General features: G+C 38.9%; 1 protein-coding gene across 1 annotated transcript; it reads left to right on the top strand.

Moving 5' to 3' along the window:
* The first annotated feature begins 3893 nt into the window (after nt 1–3893).
* On the top strand, nt 3894–16572 carry PDK4 (pyruvate dehydrogenase kinase 4). Its single transcript, XM_084896696.1, has 11 exons — nt 3894–4621; nt 5543–5684; nt 7201–7272; nt 7423–7607; nt 7771–7857; nt 8279–8356; nt 10123–10199; nt 12126–12224; nt 12425–12535; nt 12834–12947; nt 14341–16572. The coding sequence occupies exons 1-11, from the start codon at nt 4492–4494 to the stop codon at nt 14482–14484; spliced, it is 1239 nt and encodes a 412-aa protein (XP_084752822.1). The 5' UTR covers nt 3894–4491; the 3' UTR covers nt 14485–16572.
* Nucleotides 16573–17900: the final 1328 nt, after the last annotated feature.

The following is a 17900-nucleotide window of genomic DNA, read 5'->3' as shown; positions in this document are numbered from 1 at the left end:
GAGGAAAAGAAATGATCCACTGGTGATAATCTCAGGAAATCTAGGCAATGATCAGCAATCAGAGAAGAGGTAAAAGCCACAGAGCTGTTTCAGCTGACAGGTAGCTCGATGTCAGTCTCCAGAAGACAAAGGCAGGAATGATAAGGAAGAGAAAGGCCTGATTTCGGGCTCCTCAGGTCTGGAGTCTCCAAGCTTCTTGGTATGCCCAGTGGGGTTAGAAACAGAAGGCAGAAGAGCAACTGACCCACTTCCCTGTCCTGATTCTGCCTTCCAATTTGATCAAAAGCCTGTTTTGAACAGATATCTGCCAGATTCTTCTGCCTGTCCTTTTACCACATCTATTTTCTCTTTAACTTTTGGGGAAAATATATTTTCCTTATAAATAAGAAATTATACAAGTTTCATTCTTTAACACTTGGAAAAACATTAAAAAAAAAAAAGCAAATATAAATACTGACAATTTTACCACCCAAAAAATTACCACTATGAACATTCTTGGCATTTTCTTCCTACATATGTTATGCATATGTATAAATTATTAACAATATGTGTTTCCTGGCAATATTTCCTATAAACCTATGATCCCCTCCCTCATTTGAGCATCTAGATTATGACCCACAAAAGAAGCCAAAAGTGTTTACACAAGTTTGGGAAATCTGAGAAACGGAGATACAGTTTTTCTGTTTACTCAGATCCATGAAACTTACTTACAGTTCTATGACCCATGCACTAACCCCTCTTAGGGTTCATATGAGCTACTGTCAAGTTCCCGTTAACTTTTATCCTCTCCCTCACTTCCAAAACCAGAGAACTCTTCTAGTTTGAAAAGTAAGGTGGCAACCTTGATGTGTATATGAACATATATTTTTTAATTGCTTCCTTGAAATACGTTCCTACAGGTGGAAAAGTTGAATAGGTATCTCTTTAAGGGTCTAGATGTATTTTATTAAATTGCAGATGCCCAACCCTCTGGTAAAAAGCAACTTGCATTTTTAAAACTCTACCAGAGTTTATGCTACTAGATTTTGCCAGGCAAGCTGGGTAGAATTCATTTAACACTAGGCACACATGCCCCTGAAAATTTCAGAAATTGAGTGTTGCTAGCAGAGATGCTGCATTAAGCACTGTGTACAGGGGGGAAGCCTTAGTACGATCCCCTGACCATTAGTGTTACAGAAAACCGGAGAAGAATCAAGCAATACTTAGAGAGATGGAGTTACATTTATTACGTGTGCAGGTCCAGAGAAAAATGTCTCAAATTCTGGGCCCCAACATGGAGGAATTTTCCCTATTTATATGTTTTTGCCTTCTTAGTCTCCCAAATATGGGGTGTTTCCGCCCCCCTTTGCAAGATCTTAAAGAGCCCCTATGTGCTGGGGCCTTGAGACCTCAACCAAAGGCTTGGCCTGGTGCCAGCACTGATAATTTTGTCCAGGGAAGGTTTAACGACCTCTCTGAAGTGGGAGTAGTCTTAATTTCCTTGTTATTTAAGCAAGCAAGCATTTACAGAAGCCAAATAGCAGGATTAAAATCTCAAACAGCAGTTTTTATATAAGATGGATGCTTTATTAGCACCAAATCATTTGACAGTCCTCTCATGTTTACCTTTACTCAAATGAATGCGCAGATTTGTCCATGCCCTTTGCCTCCAAATAACTCCCTTTGCTTTATTTCTGTAGTACCTGGATCACCTCCAAGGATCTGTGGCCAGCCTGAAAAATATCTCTCTTCCTGGTCACATGCTAATCGTGGCACAGGTTTCCCCCGCTACCCAAAAGTAGAGCATTTTTATGAAACATTTTGATAGCTGAAGTGGCATAAAGCAAAGAAGCAATTACTGTTAACTTATATGGAAAAATCGTTAAGAGTTTCCCTACCCCAATATTGCCTACCAAATCATACCAAATCCACGTCATGACATCCAGTTTTACGCTAAGCATAAAACCCTTATAAGCTCTCTTAGGTTTCTCTGGCACCTTAGGACACATCTTCCTAGCAGACGTACAAAATAAGTCATGGTTAAACACAGATGGTCACAGACACAGTTCAGAGCGATGGCAGCTTGATGCTGAGATGTGCAAGTGTAGTTTCTGGGGGAAATTGCTCCGGGTACGTGCTGCCTCTATACAGCTTGCTAGGGAGCAAACACAGAATGCTATTTTTTGCTTTTCCCTTTTTACTCATAAAAGTGAAAATCCTTTTCAGATTTTTTTCCATTAGAGAATGCAGGTACAAGTCTTTCATAAAAACAAAGTGATGTAATGGGAACTTTCAGAAAGCAGGGGATACCGGTAATACATGGTGGTTTAGCCAACTGGGTAAACCATTTGACCTGCTCTTCCAGTCCAGCTACCACAAATGTTGCCAGTGATAACAATAGTTCCCATCATGGAGTGACATTAAAGAATGGAGCTCATGGGGAGAGTAACCTGATATTGGTGGATGGGATGACATGGAGACACAAGTTTGGTGGCGGAGCGCAGTTCACATTTAGCCCTTAGCCGTCTTTGTGAATGTCATAAGACTTCACCTGACCTTGAATCATCACCCAACTCACAGGGCAATAGTGCTGGGTGAGCCAGGCCAAGAAATCAATAGGGTTTTCCTAAAGTAGAACTCCTGTAATGTATCATTTCCACTGTCTTTCCTCTGCAGATTAAAGAGTATAATTCTTTTTTTTAATTGTTTAAAGTATTACATAGAGTAGTACATATATCTCCTTTTTGCCCCCATTGACCGCCCCCCAGCAAGAGTATAATTCTTCATAATAAATAGTTTGCCTACTCCAGATCCCATACACATGGCAAGAAAAAGCAAATGCATCCTTTTCTATTACTTCTGATTTTAGGATGTAATCCAGGAAAAAGAAGGGATTTTTTTTACCTTTACTTTCCTCATCCAAGAGAATTTTATTTAGTCTTTTGGCTCCTGGAATATTTTTTATTTTTTTGCTTTATCAAGCTAGGCAAATATGTAACCAAGGGTTCAGAAGACAAATATATATATAGTAGTATCAAGTCCCACCTCCAAGTGGAGATGCAATTTGGGACTTCCCTGCTTTTCCCCAGCTTGAACAGTAGGAATCACAAAGATGCATTCAGCATAGTCGCAACCCTAATGTCTTTCAGGGTGAGGGGGCCAGGCTGGAGGAAGCAGTGTGTCCCATGGCTCTAGAGGTCTCTAGTTGGATTCCTAGTCAGTGTAACATCCTACCTGATCCCCCATGGGGGTGTGTAGGAGACAGGTGATGGATGGTGATGGTTCTCTCTCTTCAATGTTTCTCTCTTCTGCTCTCCCTAAAATCAATTTAAAAACATTTTTAAAAAGAACATAAATAGCTGCAATATAATGTTGTCAGTGATAAAGACCATATGTGGAAGGCCGGGGAGAAACAATCAGGGAAGATCTCATGGTTCGTGCTGGGCATTTGAGGCCAGAAAAGAATGTTTTGGGCAAAGATTTGGATTAAGGACATTTCATACAGGGGAACAGAGCCAGCAAATTCCTGATGGGAGAAAGAAAAGGGGAGTCAAACTGATAAAGCGATTCATTCTTTTTATGTTGTTTTTTAATCAACAGAGTGAAGCCTAATGGAGAGAAACAAATTAATGGCCTTTTATTGCCACAAGGAAGTTCATGTGTTTTGGCAGCTTCTGGAGAGCCTCAGCGAAAAGTACTTCCAGTCCCTGACGCACACAGTTCTCCTGCTGGAAGAACTCTTTAGGTTGCTCATACCCACCGCTGTCCAATGGCAGAGCAGCCCATACTTTTGCACGCAGCTCACTGGCTACTGTAAAAGCCCGCTCTGAGCAAGAGCCAATGAGAGCCCAGAGCCCAGATTCTTGGAAATAGTTTCTGGCCAGGAATGCGTGACATTGAGACAGCCTTGCACTTGTAAACAAGGACGAGTCTGGGCCGGCCTCCAGCCCACGCGATCCGGGACACTGTCCCAAGCGGCTGATCCCGAGCCTACTTACCTCCAGATGCCCACGTAGCCTCCCCCCTGCCCCTCACAGCCTGGGCACCTGTGCCAGGCCACTCCGCGGGGGGGACTTTGCAGAGGGGGGCCGGTAAGGAGGAGGGGCAGGGCAGGGCGCGGACCCAAAGTTCTTTTTCTAAGCGGATTGGCCCGGTCCCAGGCTCGGGACTTGCGTCTCCAAGTCCCGGTGACTCCTCCCCTTTGGGGTTGTGGGGAGCGTCCCGGGAAACAAATAAAACCGCCCAGAGAAGCAGGGGGTGGCAAGAGGAGCTCTACAGTCTCAAGCCACTGCTTCTCTGATCCACTCCTCTGCTCCGGAACACCCCAATCCAATCCGATCCGATCCTCAGCCCACACCTGGTGCGCACCAGCCAGCGGCTCCCCTGCGCTCCTCGCCCGACAGCTCCGAGGTCCCGGCTCTGCCCCTCGCAGCCTTCGCCCTCCAGCCAGTGCAGCCACTCCAGACCCGGCCAGACCAGCCCCCCAGACCCGGCCAGACCCCTGCCATCAGGATGAAGGCGGTCCGCTTCGTGGTGCGCGGTGCCGGCACACTGAGCCGCGCCAGCCTGGTCCCCCGCGAGGTCGAGCATTTCTCCCGGTACAGCCCGTCCCCGCTGTCCATGAAGCAGCTGCTGGACTTCGGTGAGCGGGTTCGCGGGGGCTGGGGATGGGTGGGCGGGAGCTGGGGGGCTGCCTGAACTTTAAGTCCGGGTTCTGGGAGGACTGGTCTCACTACTTAAAAACAACTTGGGGCTCCTTTTCCTGCTGCCCCCAGCCCCTCTTGCCTGCGCACCTTGCCTTTCCTACACCTGGCTTCCTTCTGACAGGTTGTACCTGCCTACAGGTAGAGGCCACTTGCAGCTTCAGGGGATGCCTAATGTTTTGAGCTCATCTTTCCTCTTCTATCCGTCCAAAGCTTCTGTCGAAATACTTTTTGCCTTCAGTCAACATATAACAATGAACGAGGAACTTTCATAGTACTTCTTGGAGAAGGTTCCTAATAGTATAAAATAGCCTCAAATTAATTGAGATTTTTTTTTAAATCCCTTAGTCACCCTCCACAGGGTACACATCTCTGCGTTCCGAACAAACTTTTTATCAAAGTAAAGTTTGTCATGTATTTACATTACTGCTGAAAATATTGACCGGCTTTCTGCGATAACCCTACAAGGAAAATGCCAAGGATTTAAATGTGGTGTTGTTTGTTATTAGTCTGGAAACATCAGGACGTCCACTCCACCCCCTTATCTCCCGCTCCAATTTCATATCTAGAACTCTGAACATTGTGATGTTGACTGAACCCTGCTATCTTTTATGACTATTAAGAGCTTGGACTTCCTGGAAGTGAATCTAAAACTAAACAACAATTCTCATATTGATAACTTTAAAACTAGAAAAAGGCCAGAAGGCACTTTTGAATTATTTATAAACAGTAAACAAAATGAAAGTGAAGTGTAATTTTATAATATATGTGTGTATTTAATATTGTATAGTTAATGCTATTCAAATATACCATTTAGTCATACTCGTTTCCAAATACTAAATAAATGTTATTTATTACAGGTTCGGAAAATGCATGTGAAAGGACTTCTTTTGCATTTTTGAGACAAGAATTACCTGTGAGGCTTGCCAATATCCTGAAGGAAATTGATATCCTCCCTGATCGATTAGTGAATACCTCTTCAGTGCAGTTAGTTAAAAGCTGGTAAGTAATGAACCATTCAGAAACAGTCTCTAGTTTTAAAATACCGTATTTTCCGGCGTATAAGACGACCCCCTAATCTTACAGTTAAAACATAGGTTTAGGCCTATATTCGCTGTATAAGACTACCCCCCACTTCCGAGGCAACACCAGTTCTTTTTTTAATAGACCTCCTCTCTGACTCTGGCCAATCTGAGCAGGCTTTTTACTAGAACACAGTGTAGCTTCGGGTACGGAACAATCCATCAATTGTAACAAATGTACCACACTAATGCAAGATGTTACTAATTGGGAAACTTTATTTACATAATTACCTACCGAAGGACATCTTTGATATCTAAGTATGAATTCTTATAATATATTAACATCATAGTTGGGAACAGGTGATCTGAATAGCAATACTTTTTAAATATGTAAAGAATTGTTTATTAATTTAGATTAAGTTATCATAAGGGCAGTTATAAAGTGATAAAAGCAGAAACAGACATTTTTGTCCTGAAAAAGATTATTTCGCAATATAATTTTTATCTCCAGGAGAACTATGAAAACGAATTGACAGTTACAACTTGTTTTGTATTTTAAATAATAAGAGACAGTTGATACTGTGAAAGGAATCCTATCTTAGTAGATATAAATGACTACTATTCAGAGAGGCCCTATTCTTTTTTATTTACAAACCAATTAACAGAGCAGGCTCTGAGTTCAAATCCTGCTTCTGCCTTTTCCTCATTGTGGAATGCTTGGCAAATATCTTAAAATCTCTATGCCTCAATTCTCCCATTTTTATTGAGGAGAATAAAGCATATGCCTCAGAGGGATATTTGTGTGTAATTAAATGAGGTAATCCATTAAAAAGCACTTAGAAAAATAGCGCACAGCCAGCACTCAGAGTCTATTATCTCATTTTATAAATAAGGATGTTGAGGCTCAGAGAGGGTAGATAACCCAAAGGAGCAGATTTTCAGAGAACAGAGCCAGAATATGCACTGAGGCAGATATGCATCAGAGCCTCACACTAATCGCAAAAATACACAGCTTTTTGTTCATTGATTCAAGAAAACTATGTATTTCCATACCTGGTTTTGCTCAGTGGATAGAGTGTTGACCTGCAGATCAAAGGTTCCCAGGTTCAATTCCAGTCAAGGGTACATGCTCAGGTTGCAGGCTTGATCCCCAGTAGGGGGCGTGCAGGAGGCAGCCCATCAATGATTCTCTCTCATCATTGATGTTTCCAACTCTTGCTCCCTTCCTCTCTGAAATCAATAAAAAATGTATTTTAAAAAATATGTATTATATGTCCATTAAATAATCACAATCTGAAACTCATTCAATCCATAGTAAATTGTGCTCCCACCCCTCTTTTCTTCAAATATATTGTTTTCCAAATGTCCTGGAGTTTGTAATTTTAAACATAATACTATCTCTTTTCAAATCGTTTGAAAAAGCTACTATATTTTTAGCCACTTGTATCTGACTATTCAATTTAAAATCTTAAAGCACACCTGTCGCTTTATTACAGGTACATCCAGAGCCTGATGGATTTGGTGGAATTCCATGAGAAGAGCCCAGAAGACCAGAAAGCATTAGCGGAGTAAGTCCTCTGCCTTAGAATAAGTGTCTAAAACTTTGACTATTTCCAGACATACTCCTCTAATAAGTGATATGTGCACTTATAATTTAAAAATATAAGTGGCAGAACCTTCCTTGAACTTTCACTAAATATAAATGTGTTTTGCCTTAGATTTGTAGATGCTCTCATCAAAGTTCGAAATAGACACCATAATGTAGTTCCTACAATGGCACAAGGAATCATAGAATATAAAGATGGCTATGCCTTTGATCCAGTCACCAATCAAAATCTTCAGTATTTCTTGGATCGATTTTACATGAACCGCATTTCTACCCGGATGCTAATGAACCAACACAGTAAGTTCATCACAATCATGATACACAGAGATGAGGGTAGACTATAAGCCATACTCTAACTTGATATTTTAGTATTTGGTGGGTCTCATTCTTTTTCAGTGGTGTTCTAATCATGATTGTCCTGGTTTTTATATAATGTTTTTTTGTATTTATTTTTCAACAGTTCTTTTATTCAGTGACTCGGAGTCAGGAAACCCAACCCACATTGGAAGCATTGATCCAAACTGTGATGTAGTAGCAGTGATTGAAGGTAATTTCTAGATTTCTTCATTTCCTTTATTGCAAATATACACTCAATGATTGACATATGGTTGAGGTGACTTTTATGAATGAATTTATATTCAGAGTTTACCCTTTATATTCTTATAAGTACTGTCATGGAGGTCATTTGCTTTTGCAGGTCAGGGGTTTAAACACTCATTTACAGTACTATAAAACAATCCAAATAGCAGTGGTTAATGTATGTGTTGCATTTGATCTCTGACATGTGCATATTCCTGTTGTTATAGCTATACCTTAAACAATGTCATAATTCTTTCTTTAATAAAATATTAACACTGCACTCTAATAGATACTTTAGGTTAAGGGTAGTGTACACAGTGAAGATCACTTGACAGTTGTACTGGGCAGAAATTCATTTCAACATTGTGAAAAAAAACCTTCTATTCCAGATGCCTATGAGAGTGCAAAGATGCTTTGTGACCAGTATTATTTAACATCTCCTGAATTAAAACTCACACAAGTGAACGGTAAGCTATAAATAAAATATACTTTAATCTATGGAAAATTCAGGGTTCTCCCAGTATGAGTAATACTGCAAATACAGAGCAATATTTGTGTTCCATTTTCCCCTTCCGAACATGCCTAGAGATTGTACACTTCTTTTTTTGAAGCTAAGGTTCTCTTTAAGTCAACTGGAAAGTTCCCATTGAGCACATTTAGTTGCTACTAATAATTCATAAAGAAGAATAGTTTGAACCAACAGTTTGGAATGTTGAGTGCGATAGGAGACTAGATCTGGGAGACAGCACTCGATAGTGGAGGTACCTCCCTCCTAATTCCAATAAGGTTATCCATAAGGTCTGGAGACCGAAATAATTGAAATTGCATTGTAAGAAACAGGCCAGGAACAGAAGAACAAATACTGCATGATCCTACTTACATGAAATATTTAAAATATCTCAAACCCAGAGAAGCAGAGAGTAGAATGATGGTTGCTAGAGGCTGAGGGGAGGGAGAAATAGGGAGTCACTATTTAATGGGTATAACATTTCAGTTATGCAAGATGAATAACTTCTAGAAATCTGTTGTACAACTCCTTGCTTATAGTTAACAATACTATACTGTATACCTAAATACTGAAGAAGGTAGCTCTCATGTTAAATGTTCCTAGCAAAAGATTTTTCAATTGCACTTTAAGTATATACCAGTTTTGGAAGCAGAGCACACCTTATTTAGCAGCTTCAATGGCAGGGAGTACCTGAACAGATAATAGTCTTCCCACATTGACTGAAACGATTGCAGGAGGAATGCAAGGCATTATTTTTATCCTATTCCATAGTTGCTTCTCAAAACATCACAGTAACATTCTCATTTCAATTCAAAGTAGACATCTTTTCCAAGTAATAATTACAACATTTGTTGGTGGTGAGAGTGAAAATCAAGTTGCTCCAATTCTGGGTAGCCTAACTCATGGGTTGGGGTTATGCAAATGTAATTGATTGCCAAACTAAAAATAAAAGTACAAATAAAGGTTGAAAAATATCTCTAAGCATTAACAGCATTGTTGCATAACTTGTAGATAAATTGCTTGAACTGTTTGATAAAGAGGGCATTGAGTTAGACCTTGTGTTTTCGAATTCAAACTTTGCCAAGGCCTGGCAAACCAAAGAATAATTTCTCTATTTTTCTTTTCAAACAGTAGGATGAGGTTTTTGTTTCTCTGTTTTCTTTAGTCTCTTGGTGAAATTTGAGCATAGTGAGTCTATAAGATTTAATGTTTGGGTGATAAAAATTGAGAATAATCAGAAGTGTTATTTTCCTCTGCATCATTGAGTAACTTTCCAAGTGTTATTTCAATTTCAAAATATGAAAATTATAGCTGGCATACATTTTGATGTTATACTATAGACAAATTAATTTTTTCTTCCTTACAATGCAAATAACTTTAATTCTGAAATTGTCCAGTACAAAATTTTTGAAAATAGAAACAAATAAGCCATATAATCTAATTTATAGCATCCTTGCTGAACACTTCATCTGCTTTATACATTTGTAGAGAAATGCAAAACTTAGTTTTAGAGCTCTAGTTAACAACAGTAGTAGCATATTGAAAGGAAGCCAGTTGTGTTTTCAGTTTAAGAAGGAAGGTTCTAGGGTAGGATTTTGGAGTGAGGAGGATCGGGGGGAGTATTCCAATCCTGTTTTAAGTCTGGAATATTAGTTAAATAGATATGAACGTTTATTTTAATGAAGTATTTGTTTACCAATTCCAATGGGTTTAATTTTCTTCTAGGAAAATCTCCAGGCCAACCGATTCACATTGTGTACGTTCCTTCTCACCTGCACCATATGCTTTTTGAGCTGTTCAAGGTATGACTTCACAATGAATGCAATTTTGTTTTGTTTTTTAGATTTCCTGTTTTCTTTTTGATGCCCTTTATCCTTTCTGACTAAACAGGAGCATCACTATCTTCTCCCAAGCAAGCTTCTGTGCTCCTCACAGGAGGCTACAGTCAATGCTTGACAGGGTACACAGAGTTCTTTGTAGTATCAGCATGTATTTGAGAATGTACAATATGATTCACGAGGTCTCAAGGGTTGCCTAGTCCCATTATTTGTTCAGGTGCCCAACAAAGCACTATTCATCCGTGCATTCATTAAGAAAGCTCACGGGGTGAACGCGTTCTTCATGGAATGAGGCCTTGTTCCTCCCACTCCCACAGGCTGGTCCATTTCCAAATCCTCAGGTTCAGGTTCAGAATTACTGTACGTGGCAGGATCTCAATCTGAGTCAGAGGACAGTCCTTGTCCATTCCTTCAGTGATCTACTTTAACATGCATATGAATCACCTGGTGGTTTTGTTAAAATGCCAATACTGATTCAGGGGGTCTGGGCCGGGGCCTGAGATTCTGAATTTCAGCTAACACATGTTGCTGCAGGTCCACAGTCTGAGTTTCATGGCAAGATGGGAGGGCAGTGCTTCTCAGCCTTCCCTGTGCTTTAGAATCACATGGAGGGCTTATGAAAACACATCCTCTATCTGCCCCAGATAGAGATTTTGATTCTCTAAGTCTGAGAATCTGCATTTCTACCCAGCTTTCAGAACGTGCAAATGTTACTGATCTGGGGTAGCCAGGTGCGGGAATCAAATCCTGTCCTGGGTTCTAAGACCAAATACAGCTTGGTACTTAGACCAAAAGATAGGTAACGCTTTGCCATGCTTCCAAGAGTTCTCTGGACTGCGGAGGAGGAAGCCTGAAAAACGTGAAATTTGCTTCTAATTCTGATATTACTCTTCCCAAAACATTCTATTTCCTAACTTATGTTAGTAATGTTAGTACAATGAGGCAGTGATTACACTGCAAACATCTGGCCTATTTTATTTCACATTAGCTAATGATTAGAACGTCATATTAAATGGAAACCAGAAAGCAGATAATTTTCTGGAAAGTTAGAGAGGAAAATGGGTGAAATAAACCCAAACTATATCTGAATGAGAATCATCCAGTTGTCTGAAAACTTGAGATTCTTCTCTGTTAAAGGACAAAAGATACTTTTTTGTTTGATTGATTTACTTCTAAATTGAATGATCCAACTCAGATTTATTTTGCCATGATTGGTAAAAGTTAAGATGATAATCACATGTAAATGGACATTTAATTTAGAATTATTTACTATCCTTTTAAATAGTAACAGTCTTTCCCCAGCAAATTTTATAAAAGCCAACAAGTTGATTCAGTGATTCACTGTTCCTTTGTGATGTAATAATCTTTGGTATTTGGATGTAAAATGTAATGGAAAGACAGAAAAGAGAGAACCAGGAAGTGGGTTATAAAAATCAATTTTACATTTAAATGAAGTTTAAAAATAAGCACTTGACAAGTAGCAGAACTATTTTCCTATCAGACATTGCTCCCAGGAACTATATTACATGGTCAATGCGTATTTTTCATTTTACACCCTACATGGCACACTCATAAATAGCTATTTACAGAGCTATTATAACTACCGTGTTTCCCCGAAAATAAGACAGCCTCCTAAAATAAGACCTAGCGCATGGAAAGATAAGACATCCCTGAAAATAAGACCTAGTGCAACTTTGGGAGAAAAAAATTAATATAAGACACCGTCTTATTTTCGGGGAAACAGGGTACTAACTTAAAAGAAATGGGAACTTTGAATTACCCCTCTGTGCTGCTTTTATTTTAAACATAAAAAAAAAAAAGGTATTTATTGTCCCTCATTATTCTGCCATTCAATTCCTTATGCTTTTGGTTTTTGTTTTTGTTTTTTAGAATGCGATGAGGGCAACAGTGGAACACCAGGAAAACCTGCCTTCCCTCACACCAGTTGAGGTGATTGTTGTCTTGGGAAAAGAAGACCTTACAATTAAGGTAACCATCCTCTATTTATCTTTTGAGTATCTCTTGAGAGAATTTAAAAAGTCACCAAAAAATGAAGCTCTCTGCTTTGAGCAATAGATCAAAGCCATATGCCAGGTGACTTTCCAATGAAGGAAGGACATGGTTATAGAGACGGACGCACGTTGTTTGGAACGTGTGGCTCTGATGGCTTGTTTGTTTGTTTGTTTAAGATTTCAGACCGAGGAGGCGGTGTTCCCCTGAGAATCACTGACCGCCTCTTTAGTTATACCTACTCCACTGCCCCAACGCCCGTGATGGATAACTCCCGGAATGCTCCCTTGGTAAGAACAATTATATGGCAAAGTTTATCCCAGCCACCTAATCCTAAAGGGAGAGCCAGGATTACAGGGAAGTGTTTAGGCAAGTGCATCAGTTTATATTGGGCATGGGAGATAAGAGGAAGAAGGATAAAGCAAGCTAAACGTGGTGAGACAATGCAAGGGGGCTCTGATTGGAAGCAGGAGATACTTATCTAGATTCTGGGACGTGAGTGTCAAGCTCAGTAGTAACACCTTCCCACATTTTGTATTTCAATGATCATGCCTGTCTCTTTACCAATAACCGATCTTCCCTCTCCAGGCCGGTTTTGGTTATGGCTTGCCGATTTCTCGTCTCTATGCCAAGTACTTTCAAGGGGACCTGAATCTCTACTCTTTATCAGGATATGGAACAGATGCTATCATCTACTTAAAGGTATACTTTAAATTCAATAGGGAAAAAAAAATGTTTTTAAAGAATGGCTTCGTGGACAGCCCTGACTCTGCAATCCACAGTGAAAATCCCAGAGTTCATGACAATATTGACCAGAAGTGATTGTAGTTTCTGTTCACTATGTGTAAATATGTTGTTTCATATTTAACATGGTAACTTGCCAAGAGGGAGGTAGAGCTAGGCTACACGCCTCGAGTGAAGCAAAATTATTGCCCAAGAGGCCGGGCTTGGGTGACATTTTTAAGGCAACTCCTTTGGCAGCTGTGAGAAGAGCTATGCTTTTGTTTTCCCTCATTCTGTGAGAGAAAAAAGATGTGAATAATGTTCCAGCCTCAAAATGAACTGATATCGAGTTATTCGGGACCTTAAGCTGACATTAGAAATTCAGGGAAAGACAGCTGACTGCTCACAAGTTGTCAGAAAGATAGCTGGCATTTTCTGTTTAAAATTTAAAACTTGGTAAATGTTTTCCTATTGCTGATAAAGCCTCAATTTATTTGTTAAGGTCACTGTCCTATTCTGTTTCTCATTTGCCAACTATTTCAACTGAAAATATATTTACAGATATTAGTAACAAAACATTAAGCTTCTAGGCTCCCGCTCTGTGCCAGGGAATTATTTGCCAAGCGATCTTTAACCATCTGAAATAACTAATGCATTCCTTTAAAAAAAACAAAAACACACAAAATCACATATTATCTCCAGAATTGTTTTTTTTTTCTAAAATAGTTTATTGATTTTTTTTTTTTTTTTTTTTTAAGAGAAGGGAGAGAAACATTGACATAAGAGCAAACCATTGATTGGCTGCCTCCTGCACACCCCCGACCAGAGATCAAACCTGTAACTCGGCCATCTGCCCTGACCGGGAATTGAACCATGACCTCTAGGTGCACTGGATGATGCCCAGCCAACTGAGTCACACTGCCTAGGGCACATTCATTTCTTAAATAAGCCAAAGTCTTCATAGTGTTGGGAAAGATTAAGAGCTCATAGGTTTATGGAGTCAGATTAGAATGCTTTGTCAGAGATGAAATGGTTTTCCTTGGACAGGATAGCTTTGTTATTCAACTCTATCATATTGGTAATATCCAAACAAAGGCTATGTGGGAATATTGAACACAATTTCTATTCCCTAACTTAAATTGTACACATTCTATTTCATCCCCTATAGGGTAAAGATATTATTTCCTTTTAATTCTCTTTTATACAGTACCTGACATACTATGGGCTCTGGTATGCTCTTATTGCTAAATTAATTAAAGGAATATACTTGAATGGTTGACAACTTACCTCTGACTTAATTTTGAATAATCAAGTACAATTGAGGCCTTGTATAGTTCCTTTGGTTTGACTTGTTTCTTCATTCTCTTTCCAGGCTCTGTCTTCTGAGTCTGTAGAGAAACTCCCGGTCTTTAACAAATCAGCCTTTAAGCATTATCAGATGAACCCTGAGGCTGACGACTGGTGCATCCCAAGCAAGGAACCGAAGAACCTGGCGAAGGAGAAAGTGGCCGTGTGAAGAGGGACGCTCGGGGCACTCTAAGGGATCAAAGTGGGTCTGTGCCAGTGCTGCTTTCTGAATGTTTGCATGCGGACTCCTCCCCCTCAAACAACAGCAACAAAAACTCCTTGACCAGGACACGGAGGGGAAGAGGAACAAAGCTCATTCCTGTGACCCAGGAGAGCACAGGGCAGGACGACAGGAGTTAACACACGTGGCCAGCTCTTTATTCTTCAAATGGAGAATAATGCTTGGGTTTATATCAAAACCCAAATAAGATAAAAGCCTCAACTTGTCATCGCTTCATCAACAGGAATGAGAAAAGAAGTGCAGTGAAGATATAGGCTGTCAGTTTCAATAGACTGATGTTTTAGAGTTTAGACCTCTGATTAATGTCATAAGATATTAGTATTTATTGAACATCAAGTGTCAATTATAATAGCATTTTCCTACCATTCAAAGGAGGGGGGCTTGGTTTATACCCTATGACTAGAAATGTATGTAAATGTACATTTTGTATATAACGACATGCTCTAGGGAGGAAAAACTGGTGACTAAAATAACATTCACTTTGACGAATAAGTCAAACGTTTTATTAAAAGCTGCAGCTAAGGCCTTGAGCCTCTGTAAAAACGTAGAAGATAGCCTTTTCTGGTAAATACAGGGCCTTTATTATGCTGCTTCCCCTGTTCACACCTCACAAAGTAAGCGAGCTTATGGCCAGGTACCTCCTCTTGGGCGAATTTTAAAATATGCACTGAATTGAGAATGTTGGCGGTTGGAGGGGGAGAAGAGTTGCTAAAGTGAGAGCAAAACTCTCTCTTGTTGGTAAATAACACGGTAGATTGGAAAACTGACGTTAGGGAAGGAAATCATGCATCAGAACCTAATTTAGAGAGAAGGCCTGTTCTCTACCCTGCAGTGGTGGCAATCCAAAGACATCCATTTTCTAGGTTCAAAAAGATATGTTTTTGTATGTATTCAATTATACTCTACACTCCAGAATGTACATGTGTGTAAAAAATTCCTAAGTATCAAATAATCTAATAACATTTCATTGTAAATACTTCTTGGAATGTTTTTAACAAGGAGCCTGGGAAGAAGAGGTTTTCATGCCAGAATATTTTCTTTTCTAATTAATGGCATTGAGAGCTAATGAATGACAGTTGCAATGCGTATAGTACTTTGGGGGAGTTCAGGTATAATATGCAGGTTGACAGGGCACTCCTTAGAGGAGTGAAAAAAAAAAGGAAGGAAGGAAGGAAGGAAGGAAGGAAGGAAGGAAGGAAGGAAGGAAGGAAGGAAGGAAGGAAGGAAAAGAAGGAAGGGCATTTTGCTATATCCCCCACAAATTACTTCAAGAAATGGTTCATATTGGCAAAAGAGATGAATTAGTGTCTTTCAAAACAGTATGACTTTTTTAAAATGGCTCTCTCAATTTTGCAAGATACCAGTTTTTAATGAGATAATAGACTCATGTTTTTCAAATTGAAGTTTAAACTGGGATATAGAAAAACTAGACTTTTCTGCATTGGAAAATAATCAGTACTATCTATGAGTTAAACTTAACATTTGTACTTAGTTTTGTCATGGCCTAGTGCTGCGGTGCTTCTGATAGAAGCCATAGAAGCATCAAACCATTTGTTTCAAATTTCAAATTTCATCATCAGAAGTCCTAGGTAGGGATTTTCCTTGATGATGGGATTCCGGCTCATACATTTGTTACTTACACAAAACTACTTGCAATAAATTATTTGAATATTCACTTTTTACTGAAATTTAAACATTTTTGCATGTAAATACTTATGTTTACCAAAGATTTAAAGCAGTTGATTAATTAACCCAAACACCGTGAACTATTATTAAAACACTAGAGAAAAAGAAATGTTGGTATCTCGATGACATCAACTGTGTAAATGGAGATCTATAAAATAGAAATAGACTACATTGGTATTTGTAAAATTTACAGATGAGCTTTAGAATTCTACTGAATAGATACTGATGCTCAGACCCACTTAAATTATTAATGTATAAATTGTATTTTTGCCTTTAAGTTATGTACAGAGAAATGTGATAATTTTTATAATAAATATTTTTATTACAAGAGTAGACATCTTTTCAAGTTCTTTTCTCAAATTAATGGCAACGTTCTAAGAAGAATTTGAAGCAACGGTTTTTCCTTACTTTATATTCAATGCTAATTTATCTACATATTGAGTATATCCTTTAAAAAGTATTGAAAGCAATTTAAAAATCCTAATTTTTAAACAAAATATAAGTACTTTATAACAGCCCAGAAATTTCTAATTGTTCTTTGCTTTCTTGTGTATGCCCCAATAACACTTAGTACAATGTATATTTATATACATGGCTTTATTCAATAACCATTTTTGCGATGCACATAGTCTCTATATATTTTTGGTAAACTTACTTTAAAGCTGCCCTTCATAACTGTATTTACATAACAAATACAGTAGAGCACTAAAATAATCACTTAGATAATCTAGGTTCCCAATAACTTCTGGATTAAATATCTGAATAGTACATATTCTCCTACTATACTTTCAGGTATTGCACTTACACTTAAGTGTGTACCAACAGTGCAAATGTAAGGTAGCAATAGGATACAAATTACTAAATTAAGTGGTGGCACGTTTTATCTTTGCTATTTTCACACTGTCACTAATTTAATCCTACTCTATCTTAGACAATATCCTTTGCCTACCTCCATAATGCCCCTATTGGTAAAATTTTGCAAATAAAAAAAGTGGGGGGTGGGGAGGGGAGGGCGAGGTAGAAAGAAAAATGATGGGAAGGAAGGAAGAAGGGGAAATTAGAATAAAATAAAAGTAGTGAAATGAATTTGCCATAATTAAACCATAAAACCTTGTCAGCATAATCATTATTTGAATAAAAAATTCCATCAACCAAAATATTAAACCCTAAAGAAACTACACTGAAGACCTTCACTGAGGACACTCAACTTACTCCAGCTTGTCTAAAGGAAGCACATGCACATATACATACACACGGGCAAGCCCGTACACACACAGGGAGTTTAATTGTGAATTTCCTTGAATATAGCTGTGTAGGAGGTATGGAATTTGTGCACTCCATAGATTCAGAATCTGCATCCACATTTGCATAAAAACTAGAAGACATCAAGTCCTATAATCCTCCATTTATACACACCTATCTTTCTAACACAGTTAATGCGTGTACCCCCAAAACTACTAATTTTCAAGTCCAACAAAGTGGGCTGAATCAGAACTATCCTCATACCATTTCTCCTAAATTCCAAATCTAGTGAAAAATGGTAGAAGTGTTCGATCTTAGCTACTGGCACGTGCAAAGACTAAGAGAGAGAAATCATTGTGAACTAGTAGCTTGTTTGAACATTGACCTTGATAATTTTTTTAAATATTCTCCTACTA

Source organism: Pipistrellus hanaki (assembly GCF_964339955.1).
Source record: "Pipistrellus hanaki genome assembly, chromosome: 10".
Classification (NCBI taxonomy): domain Eukaryota; kingdom Metazoa; phylum Chordata; class Mammalia; order Chiroptera; family Vespertilionidae; genus Pipistrellus; species Pipistrellus hanaki.
This window is presented reverse-complemented; position numbering and strand designations above follow the sequence as displayed.